The following is a 19,956-nucleotide window of genomic DNA, read 5'->3' on the forward strand; positions in this document are numbered from 1 at the left end:
ACAAAGTTACAGATATAGACATACATGAGACAAGAGACACAAGACAATAGTGCAATATAAGAGTGAGAGTGTACCGGTCAGGTATAATGGGGAGATTAAAGAGGGAATAACAGTCCCAGTATAAACAGAACCCGTATAGTACAGTACAGTAGTGCAAAGATAGTGGTGTAAAAGCTTAAGGTTGGTAAAGTGAACGAGTGCATACAGTTATTTGAAGGTTACAGTTGTAGGGGGAAATAAAAAGTGAGTATGATAGTGCAGTCAGGGATAGGTCTGTTGATGCATTTGCCATTGCATAGTATTTGTGTCTTCAAGGCAAGCTCTTGAGATGGCAGCAGTATGTGGACGAGCATTGTCTTGATAGAATAGAGCTTGTGATTGTGCATTTAGAAAAGACAAGCCACTGGTTGCAGGATCTTAATGGAACACTGGTCATGTAAAGAAGACTGAGGGTAATCTGTAATTGTGTAAAAATGCACCCCTAATAAAGGATTACCTTATCTCATCGGGTCTGTAACACAATGAGCTGTTATAGGTGTTAATAACTGAATTAAACCACAAATCAAACTGAATTAAAACGTAATGTCCACACCCAAAAACATTACATTAAAACAAAATATATGCATCCTGGGAAAACAAATTAACCTTCCTTTCACTAAAATGAAAAGGAAAACAGAGTGTAAAAAGAAAGGACATGTAACCCGAATGACCTGCGCATGTAAATTAGGCTGCAAATTAGCCTGTTTTGAATGTAAAGCTTTTGTAATGTTAAAAAACAACAATTTACATACATACACCTTCAGCAGTTGAATTCACACAAAGAGAGAGATGCGTTTTAACCTGGACTGCCTACACATTACAAGGCAGCCAATCAAAACTAAGGCCATTTGCATAGATTACCCATATAGATAGATAGATAGATAGATAGATAGATAGATAGATAGATAGATAGATAGATAGATAGATACAGTATTATACAATGTGTATGATCAGTGGGATCTCCAAACACAGCTCTTTTTTCCTCTTAGTGATACAGTTAACTTTAAAGTGCAATGGTTTTTGGATAAAAAAATATAGGGGTATGTTCACTTTACCAGGCAAAAAGTGACTCAACTCATGTTTTTTTTTTTTTACCCCACTTTCTCCCCAATGTAGCTATGCCGATAATCACACCCACATGTTTTTGCTGTACTCCCCCTATCACTAGTGATGCCCCAACACCAGGAGGGTGAAGACTAGCACATGCCTCTTCCGATACATGTGAAGTCAGACTCTTTTTGAACTGCTGCTGATGCAGCATTGCTGAGTAGCATCACACAGAGCGTTTGATATCGCCATCAGCTACCAGGCGGCTTGTGCTGATCATAGTGCAAATCTGTTTTTTGTCATAAGTGAAACCAATCAGATTTTCTCAGGGGGTAACTGATGTGAAAAGCATGTAGTTCAAATTTTATCAGCATAAAATCCACATACTGCCAAATCCAAACCTACAACCTATGAGAAACATTTCTGGCATTTTTTCTTCCTGCAAAAACACTGATCACCGATTAGTGACTGCAAACTAATCAGGACTTTTTTTTCCCCAGGAGTTGTTTAATCTGATTGAGCTTTTTGATATAATAACAAAACCAACACAAAACGCTGGTAACGTGATTGTGTTTAATATGGATTTTATACATGTACAGAAAAGGTAGGCAAGTAGAACACAGCAGTGCAGACACTGTTCATTTTCACTTCCTACTCCATAATCATACTATTCTACATTAAATATCATGAGAAAAGTGACTTGTTAATTGGTGATTTCACTGAAAAAGAAAGAAATGATTAAAACTGACTAAACCAGGGGTTCTTAACCTCATAACAAGGGGGTCCTGACATATTTCAGGGGGGGTTGTGAGAATAAAGCTAATTAAGGGTGTTTAGGGAGAATCGGCTCCAGATTTGGAGCTGTCCTTTACTTGAATAAGACTGACTGATTCGCCATTCTACTAGACTCTTTGACTCTTTAAATTGATTCAGATTCACTTGTGCGTGTTGTGTGTCTGCACATGTTTCCAGGTTTGCTAAAAATGGAGTGCTTTTTACTGTAAGCGAGAATACAAACACAATACAATACAATATAACACAATTCCACACAAATGACACACCAGTGTCCAGGCATGTGGACTCGAGTCACATGACTTAGATCGCATACCAAGATTTATGCATTTAAAAAAAAAAAAAAACTCTTCTACAGATAACTTTGAGCACACTCAGATATGCAGACAAAATGCAGATAAAACGAGCTTCTTTGCGGTAGAGATTCTGGCTTATACAGTACCCATGAACTGCATATCTAATTTCCCTGGTATAAACTCCGAGGTTATTACTTTTTTCGTTAAAAAAAATTTTATATTACAATTTGTAACTTGACTTAGACAAGGTTAAAGACTAGGAACTTGCCTTGAGACGTGTCCGTATTGACTTGGGACTTGACTTGTTATTTCTAACTTGGTGACTTCTTCCTAGGTTTGCCTGCATCACATGACATAGGCTACGTTCACACAGCAGGTAAATGTGCACTCACACTAGGCACGAATTTGCCCCCTCCCCCACTTGCCTGCACTCAACACTGCTTTTAAACAATCCGTGCCCGAGCACACTTACGCCATCACTCACTGCTCAGTGGTCTTGTCGGTGTAGTGCTGAATTCAGCATCCCCACCATGAAAAGCACCCTCTCTCGGAAGCGCGTCTTCTTGATAAAAAAACTGAGATAATACGCTTTAACTAACTTAGAAATATGAGCCAAAAGTCACAGTTACATGCATAGCAACACAGCACATGCTCCGAAGAGGGGGTGCTTTTCCTGGTGGGGGTGCTGATTTTGGCACAACACCGCCATGTTCATTTACAGGAATGTCGCATAACCCTTAATAAGCAAACTCATATAATTAATATTCTCTTATGTTTTAGAAAGCAGTACTGTCAATCATTTCATTTTTTTGTGGGAGGGGTTTGGGTAAGGGGTTGAGAAATATTTTAAACCCTAAAAAAGGGGGTTTTAGAGTAAAAGAGGTTAAGAAACCCTGGATTAAACATAACTAAGTATTAGATTACACATTACTCTGACTTTTCTCTATGGAAATGAACCCTTAGACCCTGTTTACACCTGGTCAATTCATGAGTTTTGGGAATCAGGATTATATCTGGATAAGGCCAAATCACATAAAAATACTAATATAAAATATACAAAAAAGAAAATTAAAAACTGATAAATTAAAGCACTTCAGGAGGTGAAGAGTTGCCCATGATAATGATGACATCACATATTGTGATTCTGTGATACTCAATATATCACAAAAAATCTCCATGATACTTTACAGCATCTGTGACACTGAATAATCCAATCTTAAATAATCAATCAAATAGCAGGAATTATGGATTTATTGTAGATTGAGAATTTAACAATCAATATTCTCACTGCAGTTTTCTTCATTCTATTTGATTAGTGCCACCATGTGGAGTAATGAAGCAGTAGTTTAGTAAGTCAAATTGGGGATTTATATTCAGTCTGAACATGGACTAAGATGTAGGATGAAGGTGAAACCTGTAGGACAGCAGCTCTCCAGGAGCCGGATTGGTGAGTCCTGGTCTAAACAGTGATTTTCTCTTCACTATGATCATCTGAAGTGATTTCCTTCCTTATGAAATGCAAGACCACATGTAAAATTAAATACAAAGAGACTGAACAGATACATAAACTGGTTGTCTTGTAACCATTGGATTTGCTTGGCTAATCAGGATACAATCCAGGTACCAGCCACATAAAAAGAATCAGGTGTAAACGGGTCACATAACTTTGTGATTAATTTTCTTACTAAAATCAGGATTAAAAAAATAATACACAATAAAATACAACAGTAAAACCATATATAAAATATTTATCATCAGTCAGCTCCCCAAACATTGGGATTAGAGTAAAAAAAAAGCCTTATTTAAAAAAAAAAAAAGAAGTAATATTTAAGGCAGTAAAAAGAGTTACAGTAGTCGATACATTTTAAGATGAATTAGAAGAGGTCACTGACAGAACCACTGAGGCAAAGTCTATTATTTATGGTATTTTAAAATTAACAGCATTTAATTGGAGTTCAAGTCACTGATTTACTGTCCTGGAGAAATACCACCCTGCAGACTTTTATGCAGCCCACCCTTTAACCTCACACACCTGAACCAGGTAATTAAGGCCTTCAGGGATATGAGAAGTTTTCCAGTTTTTAGGTGTGTTATGCCAGGTTCACACTACACAACTTTTTGAGTGCTTCATTTTCACACTACATGACTGATCAGCAACACTGGGTCACAAATTACACAAATTCTTATCGTCGGAAATCACAGACTCATCTCACAGCTCTCCAGAAACAAGTTTATCACGAGAACACACTTGAACTAAATGCACAAGAGAACTAGCGATGCCATGAGAGAAAAACTCTATAAAGTTGAATACACACTTAAAGTGAGTTCAAAATGAATAGGTTCATACAAAGCAACTGAGTAAAATCAGAGTTTATTAATTTCTGATCATTTTATACTGGAATCAAATGTTTCAATACCAGATCCATGAGGTTTTAAGGTTTTTAGAACTTAGTGTTCTGCCTGTATCTCCAGCATTACCTACAGTTTACTGTAGAAAAATTTAAACATACAGGCACGCTTTCTTTGCTTTTTAGTAAAATACATCGGTCTATTTTCTAAAATTAAAGAAATACTAAAAAAAAAAAAAAACATTCATATTTTTAATTTAAGTTTTAAGCTTTTATTTTTATTCACCCCATTCATAGAGGACTCACTCAAGGCTCTTTGATCCCATTTGCTGTAGGATAGCCTATGCTCCTGAGTCACTGACTGAGTCAGACCTCTAGCATGGCAAGCATTTGTGGGGTATCTGCGGCTTGTTCACATAGTGTGCTGTACGATATTGGAAAAGTTTTACATTAAAAATGTTTCTTTTTTTTTCAATGATATATATTGCGATATTAAACAATGAAGGGCCATGACGTCACCAGCCCCGCCCCCACCCGTGCGTTGTCTTGTGTCCTGACCAATCAAGAGCCAAGTCAGCGTAGGGCGCTCAAAACAGAAAACAACAGTAATCTGCCTTTTAATTAGGCATTTAAATTGCTTTTTAAAAGGTAAAGAAGAGCATTTGTTTTTCTGGGATTAAAACGCGAATTCAGCTGTAACTGGAAATACCTGCGCAAAATAGTGGTGGACTGAGGTGCACAGCTTTCGACAAAAGCTTTTACAAGCACGTGCCCAACAATGTGGATGGAGGCTGAGCAGAGTTTTTGTCTGTGACTGGAACACTGGGTAAAATTGTGTAGTGTGAACCTGGCATTAGATCTACAGAGAAATCTACAGAGCGGTAGATCTCCAGGACCAGCAGGATCATTGCCTGCAGTGATTCACTTCATTATAGGCACGTTTGTTCCCAATTTAATACAATAATTACAAACAACCCAGACACCAATCCATAAATGCCACCAGCCTTAGTACCAGCCTCAGTCCTCACCACAGTCTTTCAGTAGCGTCAGTCTTGTATTGAAGTTTGAAGTAGTGTTTGGTTTGAAGCCTGAAAGCTACAGTTCAGTACTGGTGATTCAGTACGGCTCTGATTTCAAACTCCTGTAGAGACAGCAGGTGAATATCATGCCTATGACCTGAAAGAGGATGATAAAAGAAAGAGTTAAACATGAGGGAGAAAGAATATACACATACATACAGGACAGTCATGATTCCACCTCCTTGTTTCTACACTTACGGTCCTTCTTATCAGCTCCACTGAACATATAGGAGCACTTTGTAGTTCTATAATAATTACAGACTGTAGTTCTGTATTTGTTTCTCTGCATATTTTATTATTCTCATTTCACACAGTTGTTCAATGGCAGGACCCCACAGGAGAGACCACCAAAGAGCAGCACAATATTTGGCTGGTCATTATTCTCATAGCTGCAGCATCACAGCTGTATCTGATCCACTCACTCTTTAACCAGCACAACCTACAGGAACACTGCTGTAAGCCATTGGGGTGGAAAAAAATGGCTAGAGCTGATCAGGATATTTTGAGTGAGTTGTGAATAGACATTTTTCACTGAAGTCACACTATTTATACATCAAACACCAACTTCTAACAAAATTAATTCAAAACGTCATGAAGAGATGCCTGAAGAGGAGCACTTTTTTCCCCACAAAGAACAGTGCAAATGTCTTCATCTCTCACCTGCACAGAGGCGATGCCCACACCTACAGCACCGATGATCTTTAAGTGCTCCATAATGAAGTTCTCCAGCTTGGTGATGCAGCCACCCTATCAGGAGAAAATATAAAACCATAAGATGATTCTCTAACACACTGTATTATTAAAAAGAGCACCACGCTAATAAATAACTCTGCTGACCTCTGCTGGACAAAACACTGTGTGGGCACTGTGTGAACCAGTTACAAGCCATGTATGAGCCATTTATAAGCACTGTATGATCTCTGTATGAGCCCTGTATGAGCCATACAGGTAGGGCCAAAATTAATGACTATTTTAGTAGTCGACTACTCTGCCGGTTATTTGTTTGATTAACCCTTGTGTGGGGTTCGGGTCTGTGGGACCCGTTTTCATTTTACATCAAATGATACAAAAAAATATTTTTTCTAACTCATTGGCATTGGCTCATTTTTTGTGAAAAACATATATCAAAACACATAATCACACACACTGTACCCCCCCCCCCCTACACATTTATATTACATACAGTATGTTTGGCCAAGGGCTAATAAACATTGCTTCATTTGTAAATTTGAAACTAAACAAATTTTCTACTCATATCTTGAGTTTAATTCATTTTCTTTTACATTTTATTAAAAAACTAATAAAAAAAGAGTAGCACTTTTTGAAAGAAATGTAACATAAGAAAGGTAAAGGGCAAAAAATATTCACCATGTAAGCTGTTTATATTGCTTGCAATTTAGGTGAAGCAAGCATGTGTAAAGCATTTTAATGTAGAATTGATTAATTTTGCTGAATTAAATACAAGTAACAAAGTAAACGAGTAACAAAAATATGAACACCACACAAGGGTTAATCAATTAGTCGTGACTATTTTATGTCGTGCTCTCCTATTGTACTTCCTACTGGTGAGGACAGTTAAACATTTAGGCCTCAAGACCAATTTTGCAGTACATTTTCATAGTTCGTAACTATATTAAACTTAAAACGTCCAAGTATATTACAGGCTGGATGTTACTTTCAGGAGATTCTACGATACTTCTATGTGTTTTTTACTTTTTTCCAAGGAGATTCCTCCATGAAATTATTGTTTGTCAAAGAAAAAAAGTTTTTTTATTAAAGTCTGTAGTATTTTAATGGAGTGGACAGAGCACAGTATCTCCCCAACATGTAGCCATCTAACGTTAGTTTAACTAATGTTATGTCACCCCGCTGCTGGGCACATGTCACCCCGCTGCTCATTGAGCTCCATTGGCTACCAGTTGATGCTCGCATCAAATTCAAAACTCTTACAATCGCCTACAAGGTGATGTCAGAACAGGCTCCTTCCTACCTGCACTCACTCCTGAAGGCTTACGCTACCTCCCGGCCGCTGCGCTCCTCCAATGAACGTCGCCTCGCTTTGCCAAACATTCACACAAAGCAATCCAGACTGTTCTCATACAGAGTTCCCCAATGGTGGAACAAACTACCCTCCACTACCAGATCAGGAGAATCTCTCACTATCTTTAAGAAACTCCTGAAGACAGAGCTCTTCAAAGAGCTCTTACTCTCCTAACACCTCTAACTAACTACCTTCTACTACCAGATCAGGAGAATCTCTCACTATCTTTAATAAACTCTGAAGACAGAGCTCTTCAAAGAGCACTTACTCTCCTAACACCTCTAACTAACTACCTTCCACTACCAGATCAGGAGAATCTCTCGCTATCTTTAATAAACTCCTGAAGACAGAGCTCTTCAAAGAGCACTTACTCTCTTAACACCTCTAACACACTAACTACTTCTAACCCCATTTCCTTCTTCCTCTCCTTCACTCCTCTATCCTATTATTCCCCTTTGTCCTCCTTTTATCCCTATCCAAAGATGTTTTTCCTTTAAACTTATTTCACATTGTACTTGACTATTGTAAGTCGCTTTGGACAAAAGCGTCTGCCAAATGTAATGTAATGTAATGTAATGTAATTAATGTTAATGAAGAAGGGAATCCAGTTTAAACTTAAATTTAACTTATCAGGGGTAATATAAAAGTCAGTGTTTCAACTGTAAAGAACTAGCAAAGAGCGACTTTAGAGTATTGTGGAGTCAGATGTGTGTGTTTGTGTTTAATGAACACTGTGTTGCTATTACACTGTATCTTTCATGCTGAAACCTCAATTGGCCAACTAAGCATGTGGAGAGGCCAATCAGGATGCTCAGGATTTGTCACTCTCTCACTATGTGCTTTTGTCTTTCCTCTCCAGCCCTTTTTCCTCTCGTGTGTGCTCTCTCTCTCTCTCGCTTCATCACACATTAATGACGTGTCCATTTTTAATAATGGACGTTGTCCGTTACGGAAACTACTTGTTGCAGCCATATGTATAAGCACTGTATGATCCCTGTATGAGCACAGCACAGTATGAACCATGTATAAGGATTGCATATGCACTGTATTAGCCATATATAAGTACTGTATGAGCCTTGTATAAGCATTGGAAATAAAAAACTGTATGAGCACTGCATAAATCCTGTGTAAACCCGGACTGAGCTTTTGCGCCATAATAAAACCGAGGTGTAAAATCACACACAGGTCTCACCTCTACTTTGTAAATGTTGGAAGGGTGGTCTCTGGTACCACAGAGTTCTGATTGGCTCTTACAGCAGCTGTCTGGAACCTTCCTGCCACGGGCTTCATTGGAGCGGATCCAAACGCTCTCAGCCCAGTCTGAGGATTTGTTACTGCCACAGCACTTAAACTAACGACAGAGAGAGAAAACAAGGACTAAACACGACATACATGTACAATTCTAAATACAATACAGCAAATGTTTATCATCACTGTTTAAATACAGTGTATTACAGTACAGCATCTTATTCATGCTCAGAGAGCTCATTTTACAGAAGCGTTTTACCTCCTGCTGTAGTTTATCCACAGCCTTGGTGATGTGGTCCTGATCAGGCTGATGATACTTTTGCACCATGGTCTCTTTCAGATTATCCTTCAACTCCTCATTCAACTGGAACAGATTATAAGATTTCATTATAAATGCACCAAACAATTTAGGTAATTAAAAAAATCAAAACACCTGTTTACAAAAAAATTTATTATTTTATTATTATTATTTTAATCTGCCAGTTTTTCAATTCATCAAAAGTCTACACGCATGCTTATTTATATAGTTTACTACCATAATTACCCAAACTGCAACTTTTCCAGTACTATGGTCTGTTTTCACTCATGCACAGACTTATTCGGTCAAAGGAGTACATACAATAATGACCGTAGCATACTTTCTCCAAAGGCTGTGCAACCAAATATTAGTTATTATAAGTTGAGGGTCCCAATACTTTTGCCCGGACCATTTTAGGAGGGTTTTTTTGTGAAATTATACCAATTTTGTCTTCTTTGTGTTTTTGTAGTTCTGATACACACAAATTGTATAATTGCAATTTTCTGGCAGAAATACTTCATGTTCTGGAAACTTTCAGACATTACTGTATGCACTGAGAAATAACATTACTCAGCTTAAATATGCCTCTCTTTATCAGATTTTTCTTGATTTATTTTGTAAGTTTTCATTCAAATGTGCCAATTTCCACCACTGAATCAAGTCAATCATCTAAATGCATTTCTGAAATGATGTATTATGCAGCTATACTGCAACATAACTTAACATAAAGTTGAAAAGAGAGCTAAAAAATAGCAATCAGACTCTACCTGCTGATAATAGATGTAGGCCAACACTCCCGCCAGGACCTCCAGCAGAAAAATGCACAGCAGGAGGACAAAATACTGAAAGAGAACACAGAAGTAGACAAAACAGTCAAAAATGAGAATAAACAAATCATATTCTTTTATTTGTCATGTTCCTGATTAAAGCTGATGTCTGTAAGTTTTGGGATTTAGGGCCCTCTCTGGTGAGAATGGGTAATTGCACAGAGCATGCAGAAGAATTAGTATTTTAAACTGAACGGGTGTGATGCGGTCTCCTTTCAGAGCAGATGAATCCGATTCCAGGGCATGTTTACTCAGAGAGAGAGAGAAAGAGCGCACTTAGTCAGAAGTTTCACTTCAACTACACACTTTCTTTTTACTAAGGGTGAATGAGCTACTGAGCTCTGAGTTTCCTCTTCTGAAGTCTCCATTGCTCCACCAGCCACTCACAGTCAGTAAAACTAAGCCAACTCTTTCAGAGGCTGTATGTGTGGCGTATGTATGTAAAGATGCGTGACGTGGCCAGAAGAACTCCCGCGAAAAGCGACCAGACACCCCAGCTTTTAGAATAAATACATCAGGCTTAGCAGGGATGGTCGTTCCAGCACTCTGGTACCATTAAACACAATATTTTATCTCTTCTCCACTCAGAAATGCTTCTGCTTTCAGTTTAGAAACAAAATAATATGGACTGGCACTTTAATATAAACAGAAATACTGTATATATTATATTGTGTATAATGTAAATATAATGGGAAACTAAAGCTCTGTAAAAAAGCAGTGTCAAAAGATTCAGTCTAAGAAAACAAACAATCTTCAGTGATTTGTTTGATCAGTGACTCAAAGCAAGTGATTTGTTGAACTGAACTCCAGCAGACCTGCCTGTGTTTAACAAGCAAACTCCTCTTGCTCTCTTGTTTGCCTGAGAAGATAAATATCCGGAACAAGGCAGAGAGAATTAGGCTGAACAGTAGTAGAGTAAGGTTCCCAAAACCCCTAACTTGGTAGAGTGATTAGCTGTTTAACTGCACACACTAATAGTTAAGTTTAATTTATTTTCTATATTGTAGATTAATATTAATGACATAAAAACAATTAAGGGATGTATATGGAATTATGTTGTAAACAGTAAGAAAAATATGATTTAAAGCTGATGAACTGATATGATGATTTGAGGTGATTTAATTGGGATCACAGCGTGAAGGAAAAGCAGCGACTATTGTTCAGCACCTGCAGGAACTACTTCAAGATTCTGAGAAAACTATTCCAGGTGACCCTCCCTCATGAAGACACTGAGATTAAAATACCAAGAGTGTGCAGATCTGTCCTCAAAGATAAATGTGATACTTTTTTTTTTTTACAGAGCAATTCTGAAAGGGTTCCTGTATAGCTTTAATATAGTCTTCTATATTAAATTTACAATTTAACTAACATAAAAAGAAAAAAAAACACATAAAATGAGAGGTGTGTCCAAACTTTTGACTGGTACTGTATTACATGAAAGTGAACAGTAGACTGTCCTCATTTGTCTTTGCTACAGGACTCTTTCCCTCACAGTGAGGAAAGTAGCTCTGTCTGAGCTGAGTGAATCCTCCTACAGGGGAAAGCACACATATTTGGAGCTGCCTGGACTTGCCCTCCTCCAAATCCCTCTCTACTTAATGCTAGAGGAGGATATTCTTAATGATATGGAGGAATTATTGCATCCTCAAGCCTGAACTCCATCTGTTCAGCCTACTAAATAAAACACGCAAACTAAAGTATTCACATATAGCCACCATATTAATAAGAAATAAAACTACAGTATGAAGATCTATAAAGATCTGAAGATTCTTATCTAGGCTGTAACTTTCTGCATGTATTTAAGTAGATTTGTCAGGTTATGCAGCTATTCCTGACCTCCATCTACCCTCTCTCTTTTACTGTTCTACAGTTCCACCCCTTTATCATCCCCCCTTCCACATCCACCTAATCATTTCAGCATGAATTACAAATATGCAGCAGAACAAAGAGTCTGTGTGTGCAGCGTGCAGTACTCCTCAGCTAGGCTCTGAAACTCTACCCTGCTTTGTCTAGTTTAACTGAATATGAAAAGATGTTCTTTTTTCACTTGGGAAAGCAGATGCTCTGCTTACAGTGAAGGAAATAATTGTTTGATCCAATTGCTGATTTTGTAAGTTTGCTCACAAACAATCATATGAACAGACTATAATTTTAAGTGTAGGTTAATTTTAACAGTGTTAAAATTAATTAGAGAGAAAACTTCAAAAATACAGTTACTGTTTCCCATTAATAGCTGAATGTGTTTTTTTTTTTAAGTAATGAAATATACCAGTACTGCTGACGTTTTTTAAAAACATTTTCTAACCTTTAAAAATTGCTTTTATTGTGGTCATTTCTGCCTTCACCTCTATGGTTCAACTGTGCTATAGACGTGAATGATACTTTGGTACGCAGACACATCACAATATGTAGTTAATTAATAATCCCGCCCACCTGCTGACTTCCAACCATCTGCATCTCACCGCTATCAGAGAAACACTGCTGCTGCTGTTGCAGCTCAGCTAATCAGCTCTTCCTCCTGTCTTGCCTCTAAACCCATACATCAGCCAATGCCCCTCCCAAACTACTCCTCCCACTTTTTTTTTTTTACTTTCTCAAACTTGAGCTGAACATGGAGTCAGCAAAAATCAGGGGGTTTAGTGTCCCTTTAATGTAGAGAATATGATTTAAATTTGACTCACTTTCATCACTAAGTTTTAAATGAACTTTTGTCACAAGGTATTATATATTCAACATGTAATTTTTAATTACATGTTGAATAAATCTGTCCTCTGTCATGCACCACTCTAAACAGTAAGTTATGAGTCCATGAGCCCCTCACCACTCTCAGGAGTCTTCTCTGCTCTTTGAAGGTGGCGCAGCATCCTAGGACCCCTGTAATCATGACGATCACCCCCGCCAGAATCAGGATATACGCAGACACAGCGTAGATCCTGGAGGAGAGCAGGCTGATGTAGTCACTCTTCGCTGCTATTGTCCATATCCCTACGGCCATCACAGCGCCTCCTGCCAGCTGAGGAGGGAGGGACATCTTTAGAGTCAATGTTTAAGGTTATATACAAAATGTATGAGATTCATTTTATCCCAGATGTATGATTTATGATTATGACTTGCATATAGGCTTTAGTGCCAAAAGCAGTCATAATTCAAGGTTCACCCACATGTTCAATTTCAAACCTTGTGCTATATTTAAGCCATCCATAAGATTAATGCATGTCGATGTTGCTTGTTCTAACTGGCTGCCCTTCACCTTCAAATAAAGCAGGCTAAATGTGGCTAAATTGGTACATATACATCAGTGCACTGAAAAATTGCTTACAAATGAGCCGCTTTATCTGGTGAGTGATGGTGCCTTTTTAAAATAACAGAAACAAACATCACATTTAACACAATAATCACAATCTGCACTTTAACACTCATACCAAATACAGGGTCACATCTATACAAACTAATACATGCCCCAGCTATTATAAATATTTATAAAAATTAAACAAGTTTGTACCGGTTTGAATTACTATTAATATTTATTTTAAAATCACCTACCCAAAACAGGAAGTTAAAAGTGAACAGCAGGTATTTCAGACAGACAGTTCCACATGTCCCTTTCTTTCCTTCGTACGCCCCCATTCTGACTGAGAGAGAGAAAGAGAGATAGAGAGACAGAAAGAGAGAAGTTTATTTAGTATCAATAAAACAAAATATAAGTGAAAAAATTATATACAAAAACTGTTCACTTGTCTATTTTGAAGAAAACAGCAACATATCCTATTTAATTGTAATATCAATGTAGCAAAATAAATAATGCTACAATAAATCTATCACAATACCAAAGTGCAGAATATTTAGTACACCCATATAAACTGCAAACATATAACATTCACAAAATATACATAAATCTTCACAGTAAATAGCAAGTTTTTAGAACAGAACAGAATAGCACCATCTCTGTATGTGTTGTTTTGTTTAAAAATGATGACAATAGTATTGTGTATGATATACTACAGCTGAGTAATCTAATCTAATTATTTATTGTATTGATATCAAGCATATCAACAACATAATTAGTGCTTTAAACCACTGACCCACCTCTACATATAATTACAGAGTGTAAAAATCCTGTTTAACTGAACTGATGTGCAGCAAAAAATATAATATAGAAATAAATATACATCACTGTACTCTGCATGAGAGAGTATATGAATAGCAGTTTCAAGAATCTTCCACTACTGATGCATTTAGTCTGTGGGTCAGAACATTGATAAATGTCTTTAAATATCAGTATACAATATTTTTACCTTAAGGCCAAAATTCAGTGGGATACAGTTCAGAATTACAGCAGTTCACCTTGTAATAAATGACCAATAAATCATCCTCACTCTGCTGGGCTCTAAACTGCATTGAGCAGAACATTCTCAAATGAGGTGGAACTCTTCACACCACAGAAGCAAACTCACAGACCTAACCTCCACCTTTCCCACCCACGCAAGTCCAAACCTGCTCCTCGCTCTGCAGACAGAGAACAGTCTTAGAATAGCCTGGCTGAGTGGTGGAGGATATACGAAGCATTTATCTACACAGCAATAAGGCCATAAAAGCATATTGCAATCTGCTTTAGCCTAAAATTACATCAGCAAAACAAGCTTTAACTCAGCCTTTACTAAAAATTCGAAATGCCCAGTGATATCTGGATTATATCGACATCGGCTGATAGTATGTAGCTTTTTTGAGAATCGTCGGTATCATGCAATATGGACGATATTTCAAACAGATACTTGTTTGTATTTATTTTATGCTGGAAAAGGACCAAGTGATGCTAGTCACAATACTACAATTGACCATTTTAAATGTATTTTCATTAGTTCTAAAGTTATAAAAGTGTACCAGGGTGTCTAATCTCTCTGTAAGTTTTAAATGTGTATATCGGCAGACATGTACATGTATATAATCAGATATCAGCCCAGAATTTCCACATCGGTGCATCACTACAAGTAGTTAATGAAACAAATTATAATGAAGTTTTTACTTCAAGAACTATCTTGCAATTCTATATAAGAGAGAGCAAAACTATGTAAAATCCATCAATGGTAAGAGAAGCCCGTCTAAACCGTCATCCTAGTAATATGACCAATCAGAACTGCTTTATAGACCAGTAGTTTGGATTTTATTACCAATTGTGTTAATCGATAAAATCAGAAATCACAACAATGTTCTGTGATTAATGATGATAATATGCACTTTTTCCTCTTCTTACAAGAGAAAATGAGAGAGAGAAAGAGGGAGGAAAAAAGAGGTATTTATGAGATTTAATCCATTAAACCATTTTCTAAACAATCTACCTTCTCAACAGTAGTAGTAATGTTTTTACTAATGTCACTATTACAGTACCAGTCAAAAGTCTGGACACACCTTCTTATTCAAAGTTTTTCTTTTTTCCTACATTGTAAATGAATACTGAAGTCATCCAGACTATGAAGGAACACATAAGGAATCATGTAGTAACTTAAGTGTTAAACAAACCAAAATACTCATTAGCAAAATGCATGTAGGTGTCTCTTATCTGGGGAGCTGTTAACTTGTGGTTTCTGAGGCCGATGAACTTATCCTGTACAACAGAGGTAACTCTTGCTTTTGCTGGGCGGTCCTGATGAGAGCCAGTTTCATCCCAACATTTTCACTATCAGAGTTCTTGAAATGTTTCGGATCAACTGATCTTCATTTGAAGTATTTTTTTCTTTACTTAGTTGAGCAGTTCTTGTCATAATATGGATTAAAATATTACTCAAAAAGAGCTATTTACTGTATACCAACTCTACCTCTTCACAACTTTACAACAGATGCTCTCAAACACATTATAAAGACAAGGAATTCAAGTAATTAAACTAAAGTTAGCACAGCTGTTTACTAAAAGCCATTCCAAGTGACTACCTCAAAATGCCAACTTTGTGTCTACTTTTAAAATCTAAAACCTACAATCTGAAAACATAATTTGGTTTGTTTTACTTTGTTTTTCGGAGTAGTTCACTGAACTACTCCAAACAGTTTGTATGAATTTAGTATTAACTATCTACAATACAGAACACCTTTAAATAATGAAGAAACACTGAATTTTAGGTGTGTCCAAACCTTTGATTGGTACTGTATGTCACCAGGTTCTGTAAAAAGAGTCAATCACAGGAGCAGACTGTGACCAAACCAAACAAGATTAATGCATTATTATTTTTTTTATTTTCATTAACTGCATGCCTTAATGTGTCAACACTGACAGAACTAATTACTAGTACATATTCCATAGTGGATATCTAAAATAAGAGTTTCTACTAGTATAAACTGCATTACACAGATCTGTAAATGAGTTTTTACTGGAAGAAGTGTATGACTGGTGGAATTTAAGGATAAAACAGCTGACCATAAGAGCAGGTCTCATCATCTACTTGTCACAGTCGCCTCTATCACTTTGAGTTTGTCTGCTAATTTAAAGCAAACAAACCTCCTAACAACCAGTTTCTCATTAAAGCGGGAGGAGGAGGAGTAGCACATAGACAAAACAATGAAGTAAATGTTAGTCTAGACTGAGAGGCGAGATTAGAGATGAGTGTGTGTGTATGTGTGAGAGAGAGAGAGAGAGAGAGAGAGCAAGAGAGACACGTGATAAATAACAGACCTTGTGAAAAAAGACTGCCCACAGTAATATGAGTAATACGAGTAACCTCAGACTCGCCTCAACACATACAGAGTCTGGACAAGGTGCCCGCTCATACCTACCTCTGTGTGTGATGAACAGGGGTGGGCGATACAACCATAAAACTAATATCACAATATAAACAATATTCTTGGTGATATGATATAACATTGAATTTTTTACAACTTATTTTAAGAATATCAGTATAATAAATATCAGTATAATAAATATCAGAGTTTCATACACTCAGATGAAACAAACCATTTATTTCTTAAACAGTAACTTAAAAATAAAGTAATGTAACAACAAAACAACAGTGCTGCATATATAGTGCATTTATATAAATTGCAAACAAAGGAAATTAAAGAAATACAAAATAGAATGCTCTTAACAATATTGCAGATCACAATGTTGTCTTTATTTTACTGTGAAGAATTTGTTGGCAACACCAATATGTACAATATGTGTATAATATGTTATGGCACACACCTAGTGTTGAATTTATAAGAGCAAAAAAAATATATAGCAGTTGGCAATTACACTCTTATAAAGATCCTACAGCAGTTTAAGCTCCTAAAAATAATTCTCAACATAGCCCTGCAATGTGATGACAGTCTGCGGTGTGAGGAGTTCTCTGGTGATGCACGTGGGTAATGCAGTTTGAGTTTGCTTTCTGTATCTTACAGGCCTAATCTATACTTATACATAATTTATAATATATATATATATATATATATATATATATATATATATATATATATATATATATATATATATATATATTATTTTTTTTAAGCAAATCATAAAGAAGAAATTAAACTCTTTTTACAACAGTGGCCTGGCAAGCAGCAGAAGCCACTTGAGGAAGAGGGAATACAACAACTACAAATTAAAAAGTAGAAACAGCAAAGCAGATACATGTATAAGTAAAAAAAAATCACCCTTATGCAGTTCTTATCATTATGAAATTTGGATTGTTTTCTGGTGGGTATTCCAGTCGTTTGAAATAAGAGGCCTAAAGGCATGTTTATTTTGAATGATGCTTGATACGCTGGTGTTCAGACAGATGTATCAGACACTGTTGCATCAGGATTTGTAATCAGGGTGGCGACTGACCGAAAAGCTCAGCAGTGTTTGTTGTCAAGGTGCTTTTAAGCGATTACTAAGATGTTGCTGTGGTATACTGTAGGTGTTGGTTGCTAAGGTGTTGCTAAGGTATTTTGTGTTGTGCACAAGATATTGGCCTAAGGTTGGAGCTCAAATACTTAGCTTAAATTGTGGAATGCAAATATCTTACCTATAAAAACGTCTCAGACAGCAAAAGGATAAATGAATTAACATTCATCGTTCCATTATCCACTAATAAAAATGTAAATTTAAATAGAAAAATAAATTATAATTGTGGTCAGAATTGATTTACACATGCAAATTGATTTTAGATTGAATCAACATTGATTCATCATTATGTGTTTATATGTCATGTTGGTATTACACTTTACTTGTATATCTTGGTTTGTATTATATACTTGTACTACTGCTACTGCTATAACCACTATTACTACTACTAAGAATAATAACTATTACACTTCCAATGATATTTTAGATATCCAACCTTTAAAAGGCCACTAAATAAATGTTGAATAAATGTCAAAATTCCAACACTAACCGATGCCCATGAGACAATGTAAAATAATTGTTGTTTAAACGTTTAAATATTGTTTTTTCATCAACATTAAAAGATGTAATGCAACCAAACATTCAATATTTATTCAATGTTCTGTGTTATATGGAGTCTGGCTTGTAGACCTGTGATCAGTGTCCAGAAATGTTTGGCTAAATGTTGGAGCCCAAAAACTAGTGGAATATCCTATTTAAAAAATGTCAAGAATTTGAATCTCCATGATCTGATGTCAGAACAGATTAATTCATGCACATCAATTTTAGGTTGATTCAACATTGATTTAAAGTGACAAGTTTACATGTACTGTTCGTATTAAACCATGATTACATTAAATATTTCTCTCTCTTTTGATTATATACGTATAGCTTATATAGTACTGTGCTCTTGCAGAGTGTAGAAATATACATTTAAATAACAATAACTCTTTAAAGCCTGGGAACAAACGTTGATTCAATGTCAGAATTACACCACTATATGGCATTAAGTGAATGTTAAATATCCAATAGTTTTTAAGGTTAATCTTTGTTTCTATCATCAACATTAAAAAGGTAATGCAACCATAACTCTTTATTTAAACGTTTATTTGATGTTGGCTAGTGTCCAGAGACTAGAGTTTAGAGTAAAAAAAAGGTTCGGCTGAATTAGAGAATTGCAAACAGGTTACGTTTGGCTACAAGAGCTGTTTTAGAAAGGTTTGGATATATGGTTGGAGTCCAAAACCGTTTGTCTGAATGTTGGAATGCATGTATAAAAGAAAAAACACATCAGACACGCCAGACTGTGCACACTAAGTTACTCCTTCTCTTGTGTTTACAGCTCTCTGTTAAAACTAGCTACTAAACTGATTTAAAATCTGAAAAAGAAATAAAAGGTTCAGTTTTTAGTCAGTAACAGTGTTTTAAAGGTTTATCCAGCTGGATTTCTCCATTAGTTTGTGACAAACTATGAAAAATCCAAGTTATTTACTCAGCATCGTGTTTCTGGAACTGCTGGAGGTTTTTAGCTAAGCTAACTAATAAATGCTAACCCAAACACACTCAGCGTTTTTAGACACTTGTTCAGCTGTATTCCAGGATATTACCCACTCACAAATATACTAAATATAAGAGCAAGCTGGATGACCGGCTGTCTGTCCGCTGGAGTAGCATATAAACCGGTTTCTGGTTAATATTAATGTAGTTTTTTATACCGGAGAGAAGCAGTGACCCGGGGTTAGCTGTAGGTTAGCGGTTAGCGGCTGTCATTCACCTGTGTGTGTTTGTGGAGCTTCAGAACCAGATCTTCTCGCTGATCCTCTACAGATGATCTTCTTCAGCTGAATCTCCACTGATCTGGGCCGTTAAAGTGTTTAGTTTATGGAGATTCTACGATTTAAAGTCAGTTACTCTCCTTCTCAGTCCCACTGCTCCTCCTCTGCCTGCGCTTTCAACACCAGCAACTTCCTGTGTGGAGCTCCAGGTGGCAACCCAAGTCCCCACCCTGTCTCCCACCCATTCACACCCGCAGTCTTTCCTCCCCAGTAACTCACTCACTCATTCACTCATTAACTCCCCTCACTCACCCATTCACACAGTAACTCAC

At 36.6% G+C, this 19,956-nt stretch overlaps 1 protein-coding gene across 2 annotated transcripts; it reads right to left on the reverse strand.

Moving 5' to 3' along the window:
• Positions 1–1,645: 1,645 nt before the first annotated feature.
• On the reverse strand, positions 1,646–19,838 carry LOC103028881 (CD151 antigen). Of its 2 annotated transcripts, none has more exons than XM_049483260.1 (8): positions 19,624–19,838; positions 13,559–13,643; positions 12,837–13,028; positions 9,956–10,030; positions 9,150–9,254; positions 8,835–8,993; positions 6,262–6,348; positions 1,646–5,698 (listed from the first exon to the last, which is right to left on the reverse strand). In XM_049483260.1, the coding sequence occupies exons 2-8, from the start codon at positions 13,640–13,642 to the stop codon at positions 5,639–5,641; spliced, it is 762 nt and encodes a 253-aa protein (XP_049339217.1). In that variant the 5' UTR covers position 13,643; positions 19,624–19,838; the 3' UTR covers positions 1,646–5,638. The 2 variants fall into 2 exon arrangements, with proteins under 2 accessions (XP_049339217.1, XP_049339216.1); XM_049483259.1 differs by having other exon boundaries at positions 13,559–13,647; positions 19,624–19,837.
• Between the last annotated feature and the right edge of the window lie 118 nt (positions 19,839–19,956).

The sequence above is a fragment of the Astyanax mexicanus genome, chromosome 9, assembly GCF_023375975.1.
Source record: "Astyanax mexicanus isolate ESR-SI-001 chromosome 9, AstMex3_surface, whole genome shotgun sequence".
Taxonomy (NCBI): Eukaryota; Metazoa; Chordata; class Actinopteri; order Characiformes; family Acestrorhamphidae; genus Astyanax; species Astyanax mexicanus.